The sequence below is a fragment of the Diabrotica undecimpunctata genome, chromosome 6 (genome assembly GCF_040954645.1).
Source record: "Diabrotica undecimpunctata isolate CICGRU chromosome 6, icDiaUnde3, whole genome shotgun sequence".
NCBI lineage: Eukaryota > Metazoa > Arthropoda > Insecta > Coleoptera > Chrysomelidae > Diabrotica > Diabrotica undecimpunctata.
The window spans coordinates 14,362,380-14,381,097 of NC_092808.1; the positions used below are offsets into that span (position 1 = coordinate 14,362,380).

Below are 18,718 nucleotides of genomic sequence, written 5' to 3' on the forward strand. Positions count from 1 at the left end.
AATTGCAGTTACAGCTCGAAGTAGGTCATCTTCCCTTCACGAATATTTGTTTAATTTTCAAGTATAGAAGTTTGGCATTTTGACTCTAAAACAAAAAATAAAACTATTAATGGGCAGATTAAGCTGTTAACTTATTAATGCTTTTTTATTTCAGCGCGCAAACTCTCCTTATATCCATTTCCGTGCATATGTGTGCAATCTCCTCTACAAAAAAATGCGCGAAGTATCCTAAATATTCATACAAACAATACATAATAAAAATGTAACGTTAGTCCTAAATTTGATAAAAGTCTTGGCTACAAAAATATACGCAGTTACAATGAAAATTCAACGACTTACCTATTAAAAAATTCCACTGAAGTTGCATTCACTCTACGTAAACCATTCTCAACGATGGATGAATTCGACTGAAGGTTATTTGCCTAACGTTCTACTAACACCGAATGTGGTTTAACTTCATCCCCTCTCCTAAGCGAGTTCTGAATAGTGCGTAATCTCTCCTAGCGCGTAGACTATCCTAGCTTTAACTTACACATCAGACGACTGATATACAGAGATATTCAGAAAGTCTATCCAATTTGAAAAACACCCAATCAACTTCAATCGAAAGAAAAATATCTCTATCTAAACAGAATGCGGCACTCAACATATCCAAAATACAAATAAACCCCTCCACAGACGCATCGAATATTCAAACACCTATTCGAACTGGGATATACGACGCCCACAAATACCAAAGGTATGCGGAAAAAATAGTGACAGGAGTGACAGAGCCTATAAACGACTATTCTATATTTCCTAATCTCTTCAAAGCTTTAGAAGAATTATACTCTTGACGTAACTTATTTCGATTCTTAAACTTTTGTAAATGTTAATAAATATTGCTGATATGTCTTTTATTTTAACAGGAGGAAACGAAGAGAAGAATTGGGCGTCATATACGAACCGAAATGGTTTTCGCCGGCCCAGGACGACACTTGGCAGTACAACGGAAAGTATTGGGACACGCGGAAGAATCCAGGCTTTGCGAATCTTCAGTTCGAATCGCTATGGTGACCTGTGACTTGTTTTTTTAGTTGATGTTAGGACTGATTTTAATAATTTGGTGATCGGTTACGTAACAATTTTATTCCTAAATGTGCTACTAGGATTAAGTGTTTAGGAGCCATTTTACTATTAGTTAACTCTAATTTATGAACAATCGGTACTCATTAGGTAAATAGAAAGCTTTATAGATGGTGCGATGTTTTGATTTGGACGGTTTGAAGGCAGTAGGAGTTTTGAAAAACGCTTGAAATTTTGTGGAATTTTCTTATAGTATATATAATATATATTATACATCATATAGTATTTATTTTTACGAAGAAAATATATAGGTGTTCCGTAGTCTCCATCTTCCTTTTCGTTTAATTGTGTATTCCAGTGCTGAATTCTAGAGATTTTATTCTGTCTAAACTCATTTCTATATTTTACTCTAGATATATAAATATATTTTCTATTCTTGCACACCAATCTATGTATTGAAAATCCTCTTCTTCTTTTGATGCGTATTCCTTTCGAATATTGGCGATCATTCTGGTTATAATTATTTTATTAACTGATGCTTTAAATATATTAGTTGTTGTGGAGAACCATTTCCTCAGGTTTTTTTAACCATGATATTCTTCTTCTCCCAATTCCACGCTTTCCGAATACTTTGGCTTGAAAGGTTTATTGTCATACAATATGTATATATTAGTATGTATGTATTAGTGTCTTTAAATATTGTTTCCTACAACAAGCCGCAACAGGATTATTCTACACTTAAATGAGCAATAACAAGAAATTCATAAAAACAGGGAATAACAAGAACCCTCACTTGTTCCTTTATCTGCTTTTAATGCTATGTTTAACGGTCATCAAAAAGAGGGCAATTGGAAATTTCGTATCTGATGTTTCGGCTTCAGTATATCATAAAAAAGTAATTTTTCTTGCCAGACTCAAAAATCCTATTCTTGTGCCATTATTTCTTTGACAAATGTATCTTTGACAAGGTACATTTGACAAAGATTTGTCCTTTACATCCTAGCAATCGCTTAAGAATTGAATGGAAAAAAAATTGCACGACTTAGACTACCATCTAAAATGATTACTAAAAGGTTCTATCTATCAGTTTTAGAATTAATCGTAATTAATAATTTAAAATTAATTAATTTATGAAAGAGTTATATTTGGAAAAGTATCTCTTTCTCAAAGGCGTTTTCTGAACTTGAAAAACATGAGTTAGTTAGTTGTATAGAGAGGAATTTAAAAATATGAAAGTAGCTTTTAAAAAAGGTCATATTTATTTAAGGAAACATTAAATACTTTTTCAAACAGGTTATGTTAAAAGATATAGCCTACTCAATAGTTCGATCGGCTAGAGACTCACTTCATTGTGAGTTATTACGTTGGTTCGAGCCACACTCCAACCAGAAACTTTCCAAACGTCATAGTGAACAGCACCCTAGGTGCATTTGTAGCTTTGAATTTATGAGTAATCGAGTTACACATCCCAGCTGAATTTGAAGCTTTTTATGAATGAGTAATTTTGTTACTCACTGATCGATTACTTCTGAATATCTCAAAATGTATTAAATGTTGTCACTAGATTTCCTCTTTTACTCACCTCTTCAATTTGAGGATAGAACGCTTAATTCTTTATCATCGTTGTTTAACTTCTTAATCCCAATTTAGTCTTAAGGTATTAAAATGTCAGATATCATGTAAGATTTATCACACACCCAGATCTCGAACCTGACCTGATGCCTTTTCTGACGCAAGATCAGGCTTTTATACCTGACCGGTTATACGGATTTTTCCTTGATTGTTTCCTGTTTTTTTAGCTGGCGATCGAATCTGGATATCTCAAATGAAATATCCGTTTAAGCGATTACATTATTCAAAATGTACAAAAAACATACACTGAGGCATTTCTTTTGACCCATTGATGGTAGTAATTCGCTCTTTTACCTGTTTTAGGCTTGAATTACCAAAACAGCAAGTTCTATAAGCTAATTTGGCTTTTTTACAACGATTGTACTATTACTGATGGGCGAAGAGTAACTTGTTTTCAACCATTCATTTAATTTGCTGCATCTGGCACTGATCAGAGTCGTCAATCGACACTTGCATTATGCGGCTGGTGCCATTTATATTTGTCATAGTTTCCAAGTTTTGTCACAAGTGTTTTACAATGGTTATATTCTTACTGATGCGCTAACGATTAACTCTAACTAGGAAGTTGTTTTCCATCATTGAGTTAATTCGTTCGCTGCCTCTGACACCGATCGGAGTTGTGAATAATTGATACCTCTTATATGCAGCTGACACTATTCGGTGCTACATACATATACATATTTGGGATTTAATCGGATTAAAATTGAAAGTCACCGGATTGATAGATTCGTCGGCAGCGAACGTGTTAAACTGTAGCCAACCTGTTTTTAAAGTAGCTGTAGCTTCTGGTTTCAGTTGTGGATATACTAGTTCATTTGAGCTGATTTTAACATAATTTGCCTAATATACAAAATTGCCAACAGTAATGACTGTAGAGAAAATAAAAGGTAGTGAAAACTGAAACAATAAAAGTCGAATAAAACTATTTATTTGATTCGAAAGTTGTTTGTTATATCCAAGCCATATGCACTTTGAATTTTGTACTACAAAGTTTGAAACATTTCTGGCTGGAGTGTGGCTTAACTAAAGCAGGTACTCACTAAACCACCCACAACAAAGTGAGTCTTCCAGATTCTTAAAGTACAGAGCCGTCAAGAAGTGTATTTAAATAAATAAATACGATAAAGGATCATTTCACGGAGTTTCAAGCGTTTTAGGCAACCGGCTACGTTTTGTTCAGAGATGAATTTATATATGTAGGTGTATTATATTTTCATTTCGTTTCGGTGTTATGTAATATTTGGGTGGTTCATTAGAATGTCGCTGTCTTTTTTTGTTAAGTTTGATAAATATATTGCTATAGATCAACGGCATGTTTGATGTTAATACGTATACTTTATATTTTTTTAAATTTCGCCTAGTTAAATATTTATCTTTTTGCTGTAGGTTAGATGAAACTTCAGAAAGTGAAACACCGTTTTGTGAGGTGTCTTTTTTAATGCTTGGTACATTTTAAATGTCTAGTCTAAAATGTGAAGGGTATTAAATGTGCAATGTGAAAAATAGTGAGATAATGTAGGACTAGATGTAATTTTTTTAGTTGTAATCATAAGGCAACTTGTAGTTTGAGATTTAAGAAGATTGGGATTTGAGTTTTTATTTCCCAATGCTTTCTATATATTTAGTGTACAGAGTATATTTTTGCTGGTAAGTTTTTTTATTTCTTTTGCTTTACGTATTTTTAGTAACGATAATATTAGACATGAAATGTAATCATATACAGTAGTGACTTGCCAAGTTTAATAATATTGTCCGTAAATAGAGAGAAGTATCAGGTGTAGACTGCAATTCTACATCGAGGAGAAAACACATGATAAGAAGTATACCTACTGGTCCACTTCATTATTTTTTTCCCGTTCTGTATTGGGTTTTTACATCGAGTTTAGATTCTAACTCGATGGGTTTTTATAAACCGCGAATATTTTGGATAGATCCACGTTCTGACGTCATAAGATGGCAGCAAGATCTTTCATTTGTCAAGTCTTCTTTTTTCCTTATATCAAGCCCTCTCGTCTCCTTATATCAAGTTATCTTTCAAATGTTGTATTTTTTCACTGTAATATTCTTCTACTTAATTTCTGTAATATTTATGATTTAAAGTTAAGTCAGTTTTATTATAAATTTTTTTCCATGATTTTCGTCTGTATAGCTTTATTAGGAAATGGTACCCAGTGTTTGTTGTTATTAAAATTTCTTCTTTAATTATGAATACTAGTTATCCCCTCGTTTATTGCGCTCACCTGGCGTTGATAACTTCAAATCAACTAAAATTTCGCTTTGTATCTTATATATTAAAATAATAAACATTGAATTAAAGTTTTATCATCACAAATATTTGTTACACAATTGTTAGCATCACGCACAAATATAATAATGGGTTACTTGTTGGATTACACATTGGATGTTTAGGAGGTCACGCTAAATGTGGCAACTGTGCAGGCTGCACATGCACTCGGTTTAATATTGTGTAGAGCAGTTCGAGCTAAAGATATGTATACACGATGCTACTTAATTGAAACAAGTGTAGTGACTAATGTGCTTGTTCAGAATTTGTATCTCACGAGCACTGTGGCAACATAGTACGAGGGTGATCAAAAAGTTCCAGGACTAATATTTTTTCTTTTCTCAAACTACTCCATTTGCCAACATATACACTTTCCAACGTCTTTCCACCCCTGGAAAAACCTTGAGACCAATTCTTGAGGACTGCTCTTTAGCTCTTTCACCAACTGTTCTTTAATATTTTCAATCAAGTCAAACTTTCGAAGATCTCTTCTTCATAACCTCATAAATTTCTTCAGCGTTTGAAAGTGGCGTGAACTCACATAGAGTTGTAGAGCCAAATGATGATGATGGTATATATAAGTGCGTAAGTATATATATATATATATATATATATATATATATATATATATATATATATATATATATATGATGACTAGAGAGAATTGATCTATTTTTTCGTTTGTCTTAACAGAAATTTCTCAGCATTTGAAGATGATATATTTCTCATAATCTACTTGATATATCTAACTTAACACAACCCCATTGCGTTTTCTTTAAATACAATCTATAGAATGTTTAACAACTACCAAACGCGTCGAACTCTTTCTTCTACAAAAATAGCAATAAAAATGCTGCCAACCGCACTCCGTCCCATTGCGACGTTGCCACGCAATTCAAAACGTTCTGGAGCTAACTGATCAGTCCTCGTAAAGAAAGTCTGACAGCTGACAAGAGCGATGCAAATTGTATATTTCACTTTTGACATTAAAAATATTAAATAAAGAACTCTTCGACCAAGACAGTCAACTTTCTTCATAATATTATATATTTAAGGAATAGCAATGCAGCAAATCTCTTTTTAGATAGTTGAAACCGAACGTGTACTGTGTTGCCAATTTTGCATGTATGCTTAATCCAGCAATTCCTGTACGTATTTTTGCTCTTCTTGTAAATACTTGCAAATATACGCCCAGTGTTTTACTATATATAAAATATATTCTGTACACAGTTTGTATATATATGTTATTCCAAAAATATTTCGTATTCCGCAAATTGTTTACCTAAACTTTTAATACGTTCCTCTGCTTTTACTGTGTAAATATATGAATTAAGTACAAGTACCTATTAGCTTTTAGAAAATTTTAAGAAATCAAAAATTTTAGGTGTGTTGGAGAAATTACAGCATATATATGGAGTTTTTTATAAGAAATGTTTTCGATCGTTAGATGTTTTTTACTCTGTTTTTAACAAGAACATTTACAACTAACAAATTTATAATTTTGTCTTTATTTTCGGTACATTAATATTTATAGTTATGATGATTCTTGTAGAAAATGCATCCTGAAATTGTAATTATTTTGAGATATCTAACATTTTAGTTATTTCATTGTCTCCCTTTATACCTAAATATTGTTATTTTTGTCTAGAAAACTTCGAAGGAAGCAATTTTGATTTTAATTAATCAAGAATAACAGACTAGTACGGCATAGAGATGAAGGGAAGAGATACGAAAGATTTTTTACTACTGGCGTTGATTGAATAACTCAAATGGGTTATTTGGGTTATATAACCCTTGGGTTATTCAATCAACGCTACTGGTTAAAACATTTGAACATGAAAACCCTTATAAATTTATTTTTGATTGTATTATGTGTTCAGAAGCGCAGTTATAAGAGTCTTTGTACTCCAAAACTTTTCCCATTTTATTGTTGCTTCCTAATAAGACAGAGAAGATTATGTTTCGCGTTAAGAACGGCTATGAATAACTGTTCTGATGAGACACTTATTAAGTCGAAATACGTATCAACAGATACATAGACGCTTTGTACGTGAAATCAAAGCTTTTCTGTCTTTTTCATTTCACATTTTCCCATTTTCTTTTCTGATTTTCCTTCGTTGTGCGAATAAATGTCATGTATGATATTTATTCTTTCCCTTCTCTCTCACTTTGTTTCGAAATTGCGACCATTCATGTCCAATGATGATAATATGAAAAAATATAGATTGCCCTTAACAATTTTTCATTCCTCAACTTTTATGAAAAAATCATTTGTTTTATTATTTCCATGCCGTCATCAATATATTTTTTTTAAATATCATATGATACATCATTTGAAAGCTCTCGAGTTACTGCTCAGAGTTATCCTAGACAGAATACAGCTAAACAGACATAAGTCTGTTTAAACTAATTTTTTTGTTTCAAACCTCGCCATAAATCGCACAAAAATCTAAAAATATAATTTTCTCTCTACAAACATAACAATTTTCTTTAGAGCGCTGCCTTGATTTGTCTCGCTTACATGTATCAGTACTTCGACTATTTCTCACTTGCTCATTCCGCTTCCTGGACTTCCTACCTTAGCTTCGGCTGTCTCTATTCCCATCCCATCTTCTTCAGTATCTTTTTGATGTCATTGTGTACCTTTGTCCACCACTCCGCTGAATTCACGATACCTTTAATAATCTCTATGACTCACCAAAATATGCCCCCATGTAGACGCCAATTTCTATAGTTCATCCATTTTCTTTAGTTGGGAATCAGTGATTTCATCCACTGTGCCATACTTTTCTTATTTCATTTGTCTTGTCACAACAAGATTAACCTTTCGCTCTATCCCTTTCCATCAGACCCACTTCTATAAACCCGTGCCATCAACCAGAGTTTTTCTATCTACCTGGCTGATATGGTTCTTGTACGACGATGTAAGAACCGCCCTACTCCAGACGTTGACCGCATAGTGCACGATTGACAAAAGTCAATTGTACAAAAGTTGCTGCTTTTCGAGTTACCATCCATAGCTTTTTTCATAACCTAACCTAACTTAACCTAACATAACAAAATAAGGCTTCTCCCATGCTTCCTTAAGTAAATTCCATCCATTCAAACTAACCCCAGTCAGTGATGTCACATAAGATACCTTATGTGTACACAAAAAAGTCTTCAGTGTCAGTAAATACTTCTCAAGTATTAAAATTGAGGATAATTTTACTAAAGATAAAAACCTGCCAAAATTATTATTTTGGATGTATGTTTTCTACAAATGGATTGTCCACCGCAATTCTCTTTTTATTACTGTATTAAATTGTGAAAACATTTGATGAACAATACAATATTGGAATGTTTATGTCTTAAAATTTTCACGAATGCTTTTCTTTTATAGCGTATTGTTATTTTTAGAAGGTATATGAAGGCACTTTAAATATATCGTTGAATATGTTAGAGGGAGACAAACTTCGCACAATTTGTTCATGATTTAACAAAGAAAAAATCATAAAATGTTTTCAGAGTAAATCATTAAGTATTTAATACATGTACTAATATAAAAGGCTTATTAATGTGAATAAAAATATGATACAAGGAAAATAGACATGGTCGACTTAAGTCGAACACTTTTCGTTTCAGTTTATTTATCATCAAAAAATCATAAAATGTTTTCAGAGTAAATCATTAAGTATTTAATACATGTACTAATATAAAAGGCTTATTAATGTGAATAAAAATATGATACAAGGAAAATAGACATGGTCGACTTAAGTCGAACACTTTTCGTTTCAGTTTATTTATCATCTTTCTTAATATTCTTCAATTTTACATTTGATATACTAAAAATTATGCAACCGACTCCAAATTTGAATTCCGTAGGGATTTGTCCAGGGCAGATTGTAGTTTAAGATGATCTTGGATTTTAATAGTTATGAACTTACCCAGATAATAAAATTTAAGTTATTAGCTATATAGTATGGTATTTTACTCACAATTTTTAATAATGTTGAGATACTGCACTAGGTACTTCAATTGTTGTGATTTTGGAACTGTTTTTGTCCCCACCTTCATTTTTAACAGTAATTCCGATAATTATCGGTGTCTGTATTGTTCTTACATTCCGTTAATACACTTTATGTAAGTATAATATAATTACCATAAGTATAACAACTATAAAAAATAGCTAAAGTTTTGAAATCCTCATACGCGCAGCAAACTCCTAAGCAATTTCAGAAATTTGTTCCCCTTTCTCTCTCTTTTTCTCTCTCACCCCTCTCTCTCTCTTTCTCTCTCCCCCCCCTCTCTCTTTAGGGAGCCGCTCCTTGAAATATAAGAGTGTACATCGATGTTCGGTCAATTTTTTAGGTGAACGACCCAACTGATTTTTTTTATCCAGAATTGCTTACTAATACATTTAGAAGGATACGCTCAAATTGATCCACTAATTGAGGACTTTCGTTTGACGTTGAGTCACGATTATGTGTATAACCAGAGAATAATAAACAATCAGAATGCCCACTCTACTTGAAAAAATAAGTACGCGCATCTGTTCGCGCAGACGGAATCAGCAATGATTTAGTCGGAACCAGTGCTGTTCAGAGGCATTTTATCTGGTGTGCATAGAAAAATTAACCCGGTTTAATTTATTTACGGCAACTATAGACATAATATGCACTATTTTATTCGTACTTTTAGTTCAAGAATAGATTAAATTATTTCAAATTTACTAAATTATTAATCTCTAAAAATTTAAATTACAGTTCTGTCGTAGTTTGTCACAAATTTCTCAATTCGAGTCTATATTTCCGTCTAAAATATGACGATCGCGTGCTGAAAAACTTCAAAGGCGGCATCTGAGAGTGGCATTCTGATTGTTATTTATTCTGTGGTATAACTAAGCGTGCTATTATATAACTAAATTTTGAGATGTTGTGGTCCTGTTTTTATCAATAACACATCTCTTCAATACATTGAAATAAGGTTAAAATTTGTCAAAACAATATCTGTATTAATAGTTGTCTACATTTGGGTAAGATGCAGATCTAGTGTATATAACATTGCATACACTGTAAATATTGTGTAAAAATTTAGAATTGTATACAATGAGGATAGTTATGGCGAAATAGTTGAAATCTGAAAGATTATACTGTTTTAGAATAATATAATCAAGAATAATTCAACTTCTATTATCTATAAATCACTTAGTATCTATTAAGAAACTTATAAGTCATGTCTCCCTCTACGTAGTTCAATTTCATTTCATTTTTCTACTACTTTTTGTATTATTTATAAGTAGTTATCGAAATTTGTTAGCAATAAGTGAGAAAAATTTGTATATTGCAGCCTGTAAACATTGTACCTAGCTTTAGAGGATTTTAAAAATGCGCGGCATTTTAGATGCGATAGGTTAAATAAAGTAAATGAAAGAACGCAAAAATCAATTATAAAGTTATATGAAAATTGTTATTATATTAAAAAAATCAACCTTTCTTTCTAGTCATTAAAGTTAAAGTTGTATAGTTAAATTTTATGAAAAGTTATTTATGGATGATGATAGATAAATTATAGTTTCTTGTGAACTTAAATAGTCGATTTGGTGACGAATTTAAACTTTTTTCTTGAAATACACATTTATAACCTACAATTAATTTTCCGTTAACTCTAGCTAGTTCAGAAGTTCTCAGAAATATATTAAATTTTTTACCAAAATATGCTAAATTGAAACAAACTAAATAAGTAACAAATTCTGTTGAAGAAAATATACAATAAATGTATTCGACGGGAGTTTTACATGACCCGACCTCTGGCGGACAAATAATATCTAAAGTGTGATCACTTTCAGCGTTTGTACCGTATTGATATTCTTTCAAAAAGTCAATAATATTAAAAAATGTTTCTGTGGAATTTATTAAATGTATAAAAAAGTAAATATATTAAAATAACAATATCTATGATCTTTTTAAATGAATCTTTTAGGTAAGTCAGCTAATTTCTTTGCTCAGTTGCGCCAAGAATAGGCAACTTATAGTTATTTGTTGTAATGTAATATGCATACATGGTGTCCAAGCAATTTGTACCCTCTACAATTCGACAAAATAAATGTTTAGGTATACAAAAATCCAAATTACAGTTGATTTGTATTTTTTAATCGACGTTCTCCCAGATTATCTTTTTATTTTTGTCGTCATCTATCTGAACGTGATGACGTCATCGATATATATTTTTTTCAATAGAAATGTGGGTCTTGCATTACACCATTAAATGTCTATATAGCTGTGGTAACAGTTTTTTATTTTTATGTACAGTTGATTCCTAAAAAAACTGATACGACTCTTAGTAAGATTTGATCATTTTGAGCAGTATATTTGATTGGTCTGACATTATATTATATTTATTATGACAGACAAATAATAAAATAAACAACAAACAATTGATTACATATGTTAATTCATGAATTGTAATAATTATTAAGGTCTAAATTTTGATATTATTTTAAATTCCTGCATCGATGTTATTATTCTGGAGCCACTGGTTTATTATATTTGCAGTGCGAACAGGACAGTACAACTGTTCTACACTGTGAAACATGATGTTTCCATTCCCATTCCTCTAGATGAAATCCATCCCCATACATTGGCGCTAGAATGACTAGCTGCTCGATATCTATCAGCATATAGGAGACTAAAGTTTTTTTGTATATTATATTGTTAAATTTTTGTTAAATATAAAAGATACCTTTGGAATTATTTATTATTTATTATTATTTTTAATTAGTTTGTTTAAATTCATTACTACATCTTTTGATGAACGTCGGATTTACCTCTGAGAACCTCTGAGCTACATAGAATCAACGCAAACGTTACACAGTAGGTTTCATGTATGACGTTTGTCTTAATAAAAATTTAAGTTTATATTGTTCGGGAAGTTTATACCAAACAAGTCAATAATAGATCAAGAACAGTTCTGCGCATGCTTAATTTCAGACGTTTTAGAAATATTTTAATCTACGGCTTATTAAATATAGGAAAGTTTGAGATCTTGCGTATCTATGTTTAAGAAATTCTATTATGAATCGAACAAACGAGACAACACATGGGAACATATGAATTTTTTGGGTTTAGAGGGCTCAATGGCTTAGTGGGCTTGGAAGATTACTTTGAAGTCTGAGAAAGTTCATATTTCGAGTTCGGTTTTAGTCATAAATTTTAAAATTAAACTCACGCAGTACAAAATTCGAAGGGTGTGGCTGTTTTGGACTGAATTTCACAGGCGAAATCGAGTCTGTAGATGAATTAATAGTACGATTACGAAGCAAGAAACTCTTCTTCTTCTTCTTTTTATGTAGACATGGCTGTCTGTTTTTCAATGTGCCTCCAGTAAGTTGTCGTTCCATCGTTTTCGTGGTCTTCTTACTGATCGTCTTCCTATTGGGGAACCGTTTCTTGCCGTCTTTTCTACTCTATTTGTTGTCATTCGGCTTATATGATAGTTCCATTCTACTCTTCTATTTCTTACCCAGTTCTTGATGTTCTCCACCTTGCATCTATATCGTATATCTGTACTTCTAGCTCTGTCTCATAGTGTCTTGCCATCAAGTGTTTTCATCTCTGATGTTTCTAACATCCTTTTTGTCCTCCCTGTATAGGTCGTGTTTCTGCCGCATATGTCATTATTGGTCCGATGACTGTTTTGTAACTTCTGCCTTTCATTTCTTTCCTGATATTTTTATTTCTCCATATTGTTTGCTCTATTCACTTGATCTTCCACTTCAGTTTCTAGCTTTCCGTAGCTAGATAATGTGATGCCTAGGTACTTAAACTCTATCACTTGTTCTATCTGTCCATCCAGCTCCAATTTACATCTTAGTATATTTGCCGTTTACACCAAGCATTTTGTCTTTTTTGGGGAAATTAACATGTTGAATTTTCTGGCGGTTATATTAAATTGGTGCAGTATACCTTGTAAATCAACTTCACTTTGAGAGAGTAGTATTGCGTCGTCTGCTTAGCAGATTATTTTAAGTTGTTTTCCTCCCATTTATTATCCTTTTTTAGTTCTTACTTTTTTTATTATTTCATCCATAATCAGGTTGAACAATAGAGGACTCAGAGAATCTCCCTGCCTTATCCCATTGCCATCTTCAATATGGTCGGTTAGTTCTTATTCCACTTTTACTTTTAATCTGTTGTTTTGGTAGATGGAGCAGGAAACGTACTGACGTTTTCACAACACCAAATATGAACAATTAATTTTACACGTGTATATTTCGACACAATTTAAAGCTCATGGATAGAACTTTGGTCCAGTCTGTTCCTACACTACACTGCCCTTCAGTGAATCCACGTTTGATATATATTTCATGCGCATTTGGGAATTGCTGCGTTAATAAATCCTCACGCTGTCATATTTTAATATAAGTTCATTTTAAACACTCCTGAAAATTTCACACTAGATATTACCTTTTTATTAGGTCTATGAATAGGGATCACAAAATCCCACCAAAGAGATTTTTTACTTTATTTCTTCTTTTGTTATTCTCTATTGTGAATCTGAATATTAACAATAGTATAATTTTAAACAATCAAAGAGTTTAATTGAACTATTATGAAAATAGCACATATAACTTGGTTTGTTTGGTATTGACATAACCTAAAAATAGTCAGGTACCACTGGCTTGGCGTATTTGTTTTACAAACAGAATTATAACGAGCCTTCGAAAAACAATCATAATTTAGTAGGAAGTTTGTGGAATTTACATTTAAATGCCGATGGATATCATTTCAGTCATTTTTCAAAATGTAAATGTCTGTGCGTGACATTTTTCACGAGAAGTTAATTAACCCAAGCGACGCCGACGTTGTGAGATTTTCTTTACCTAGATTTTAGCGCGATTTTTAAATAATGGGTGCGTATTACGCGTATATCCTCTCTCGGGAAACACATCTTAACCATCAAAATGAAATAAAGTCTTCATTGTTTTGAATGAAGTCTTCCCTGTTAATAAAAGAATGAAATATTTTTGTAGTTATTTTAAAAAAAAATAAATACTTTGAGTATTTGATTCGTTAATAGCAAGGAATACATACTTTATTTAAAACAAAACTTCACTTGTAAAATTTTTATATTGATGGTTACGATGTTATTATTTGTTATTATAAGGAAAAGGTCAATATTTTCCTAACGTTTCTGTTTGACTCTAGAATTAATTGTACATTTTTTTATTATTTTAAAGCAACTGTTGCAAAATTTAATTAGTATATTAAATTACAACATTCGTACATAAAAACTACACAACAATTCTATTTAAGAAATTTTAATTTGCAAGTTGCAACACAATAAAAATTCCACATTTTAGAAAATGTATATATATTTAATATTGATCTACTCATGTCGTGATGGCTATATAGATTTAAATATAAAAAATGATTCTTCATTGGAATGTTATAAATTTTCATTAATATCGCTGAGTTCTTGTTTAGTAGATCTCATAAGACTGGAGTTTACTTGCACTCTCTTCTTTTTTATGAAAAAAATCTGATTTGTGAATCAATATGTCTTTTTAGTTTCTAGAATTCTAAAACGACCAGAAATAAATGTTTAATACACTCGGAGAGAATTTTGTTAGTCAGAAAAAAAAAGTAAGACAATTTTTTTACCTTCGCTGTGGGACTCCGATTATTAGCTTTGAACCTATTATGTTCTTATCTTTCTTATCTAAATTGATATGTTGTGAATCAAAAGTATGACTAAAGAAATTCTCTGGTATGACCATAATGATGTTTTTGCCATTCTACAAGAATTGTGTTGTTTCCTATATTTACTTTAATTGTACTTATACATGAATTGCTATCTTACGTGATCTTTGACCCTTTTGTAATCTAGATCTTTGTTGTATTTTTTGGGACATAACCTATAAAGAATAAATCTATGAATATTTAATTATTCAGTTAAATATTTTAACATATTTGATTTACTTCTATTACAATTAAAATAAAGTATTTCTACAGTGGTACTGTTACATTTACTTTTTAAAATCTCAGAGCAATTGTTTGCAAGTTCGATTTCTCATTTCCAGTTTTCAAAGTTTGTATTTTTTCAAATTAAATCACATACCTTCACATTTCACATTGCCTTGTGGTTGTGACTGACAGAAGACCAACACATCACCATTTGGCAACGTCGGCATCACTTGGGCGAATTAGCCTCTCGTCATTTTTCAGCTGGCGCTGGCTAAACGTTGTTTCTAATTAGATTGCTTTCAAATTTTTATAAAGCTAGGTTATGTATATGTCAGTCTGTACAAGTGGCTAAAATTCCAACCGTTGTTATTTTTATTGCACATTACTATAGTTAGGTTTTTTTTTCGATGGCTCTTTATTATTTTTAATCTTTCGTAGTGATAATAATTAAACATCACATCAAAACACTCCAAAATCAAACGTACTACTAATGAAATCAATCAGTGAGATGTATTTATTGCTACTGTATAATTTTACTATTAATCATTTCATTAGAAATTATCTACAGAATACACCAACTAGTATATGTATTCGCTGGAATTAAGTGATAAGTAGTTTATTTGAACTATTGAGTAGAATTTTTTTAAACTGAGAATAATATTGCGACAATAATGTGCGTAGAATCAGTTTGATTGTTTAAGGACTCCGATGATACAGTGCTTGACAAAAAAATATTGCACGCATTATATTGCATACATCACTGGAGTCTTGTGGTTACTTTTGTCAGCCTTTTTATATTTTCCTTCATTTTTATAAGCATACTCTCTACTGATGTTTTGTTTAAAATGGTGAAGGTTAATAAACGTTACCTATATTTAAATATTTCACTGAGTTTTATTTTAAAGATAATATGCCCTAGTTATAACCCTTTCAATTCCTATCCCCGATACCCTTTTTCAAAGAAAAATTTCAAACTCAAAACGAAGTGTGGGTTAACATTAAACGAAATCTCACAAATCATAAGAGGTATCTCAAGTTTTATATTGGCGAGTCATAAACACACGACGGAGTAGAAATAGAGGTTAGTAGTCTTAACTCCAGACTGTCAATGACTCTAGGAAATATTTGTACAGTATTTCAATCAGTTTTTTTTGTATGTATGGTGTACGGTGTTTGTATACTGCTATATGGCCAATTATCAGTTATTTTCTGATCTAACTTAATAAACAGCACATACTTAAATCTAAGAGCTTACCCTATGGTTTACTCTTATTTACAATACATCTTCAATAACATTACAGTACTATACTCTGCTTTTTACACTAAACTGTTACACATTTACACTAACACAAATGGTTTTGTCCTTATGAGTCTTCTCTTTAGATCAGTGTGTCAAGAAGCTGTATCGACATTCACATGACTATGCATCCTCTGCTCGTGACTTGCTGCTGTTCTCTTGATTACTTCGGTCACAGTTTCCATACTCAGGTCCTTGTGGAGGTTGCTGTTACGGATATACCAAGGAGCATCAACAATGTTCCTCAGTATTTTGTTTTAAAATCTCTGGATAATATGTAGATTACTAGCTTTGGTACAGCCCCAGAGTTGGCACCCATATATCCATACTGGCCTCAGTACTTGCTTGTAAATGGATAATTTATTATGAATGGATAATGTTGAATTTTTTCCAATCAGCCAATAAAATTTCTTATATCTAATATCAAGTTCCCCTCTTTTCTTTTTGACATGAACTTTCCAGCGCAGCCTCGCGTCTAGGTTGATGCCCAAGTATTTTGCTGATGTTGCATAAGGAACTTGGGTATCATTTATTCTAACTGGAAAATTTTCTATTTTTTTATTTGTAAAGTTAATGTGTGCAGATTTAGTCTCATTTGATTTTATTCGCCACTTTCTGGTTCAGGTATGTATTGTATTTTACTGATAGTTGCAACTTATCAGTCGCTTCTTTACTAATGTCTCATATCGCTAGTATGGCTGTGTCATTCGCGAAGGTGGCAACAGTGTTTTCTTCTAGCTCTGGAATGTCTCACGTATACAATAGGTACAGGACCGGACCTAATACACTCCCTTGTGGCATGCCAGCTTTGATCTCCCTTAAATCGGTGTACACTTCTTGTTTTACTCTGAAATATCTACAATTCGCAATGTATGATTCTAAGATTTCTGAATACTGTTTAGGCATGAACGTCCTTAGTTTATAGTTTAAACCCTCATGCCAGACTTTATCAAACGTCTGTTCTACGTCCAAGAAGATTGAAGAGCAGAATTTTCTGTTCTTATAATGTTTTTTCTATTATATTCGTTATTCTGTGAACTTGATCTATAGTGGAATGTTTATTTCTGAAACCAAATTGATGATTTGGTATAAGATTTTTTCTTTCTATTATTGGTTTTAATCTTTTCAATAAAAGTTCTTCAAATAGTTTTGACATCACCGGAAGGAGTGATATTGGTCGATAGGATGTCACTTCATTAGAAGGTTTACTTGGTTTGGTGATCATAATGACTGCGGCTACTTTCCAGAGTCTGGAAACATATCTCAATCTAAAAGTAGCATTTATTATGTGTGTCAGCTTAACTATGGCTTTTCTTGTTAGATTTTTTAATAGTTCTCTTGTTATGAGATGATATCCTGGAGCTTTCTTAGGATTTATATTCTCTTTTATCTCTGTTGATACTTCCCTAAATGATGTCAACGTTATTCTTTCTTCGGTTTTGAATGGTTCTTCCCATTCCCATCTCAGTTCTTCACCATCATTGTCGTTGGGTTTGAACGTGCTTTCTAAATGATTTAACGAACAGAAAGCAAATCGTTCTGCCTTCTGTTCGTTACTTCCAGCCAGTTGCCGTTTTCCAACTTGATAGGAGGAGAATGAATAACTGGTCTCTTCATTCTTTTTGTTGCCTTCTATAATGAATAATCTGTGTTGTGGTCAGCTGTTAAGTTACTTGAAGAATGTAGAATGTAGAAAATGGGGCGGCCAATAGAGCCTGATACACTGCGACCTTTGCAGATCTATTGTGTTTCCCCCTTATTTTAAAGCACTTCATCTAGCTTGGTCCTCTTAATGAGACTCAACAGCCTTGATAGTGGCCTTTTCATGTAGCCTGGTGCTTCCGGTTTTTCCTCTCCGAGTTCTAGAAACCGCATTCGTGCGAGACCTTCGCAATGGCACAGAACGTGTAGAGCGGTTTCCTCTTCTTCCAGACAGAAACGACAGGTGTCCTCTTCTGTTAGGCCTATGAGACTCAAGTGTCTATTGAGTCTACAGTGCCCAGTGAGCAGACCCACTATCATTCTGACAGTCCTGCGTCTGTGCGAAAGTAAGTCTGCTGTAAATTTAGCCGAATGTCCTTTGATGAACTGTTTGGCCTGCCTCTGTCCTGGTGAGTTGTTCCACCACTCAAGAGACTTCTGTTGCACCCATTTGTGTATGGCTGCCCTTTTTATCGTATTTGCGATTCCAAAGAAGGGTTCCGGACCAACCAGTGGCGTAGATGCGCCTTCTCGGGCCAATTCATCGGCCTTCTCGTTGCCACGATGACCCTTATGTCCCGGCACCCAGGCAAGTGTCAACCTGTTTTGACTTCCCACCTGAGAGAGGACATCCAAACAGTTCCATACCAGCCATGAATCGACCTGTACCGAACTGAGAGCCTTTAGAGCCGCTTGACTATCCGAATAGATAACGATGGAGTCGTTATCTACATTTCGGCCGATTAGTTCCATAGCGCACCTGTGTATAGCAGCTAATTCGGCTTGAAATACGGT

The 18,718-nt window shown here is 32.6% G+C and overlaps 1 protein-coding gene across 2 annotated transcripts in view; it reads left to right on the top strand.

The window, feature by feature from the left end:
- LOC140443158 (oxysterol-binding protein-related protein 3-like) overlaps positions 1-15,807 on the top strand; it is a 130,615-nt gene extending 114,808 nt beyond the window's left edge. For both annotated transcript variants that reach the window (XM_072534253.1, XM_072534254.1), the window contains exon 12: positions 909-15,807. In XM_072534253.1, the coding sequence (XP_072390354.1) occupies positions 909-1,056 (148 nt within the window). In that variant the 3' untranslated portion in view covers positions 1,057-15,807. The remainder of the gene's footprint in view (positions 1-908) is intronic.
- The last annotated feature ends 2,911 nt before the right edge of the window (positions 15,808-18,718 follow it).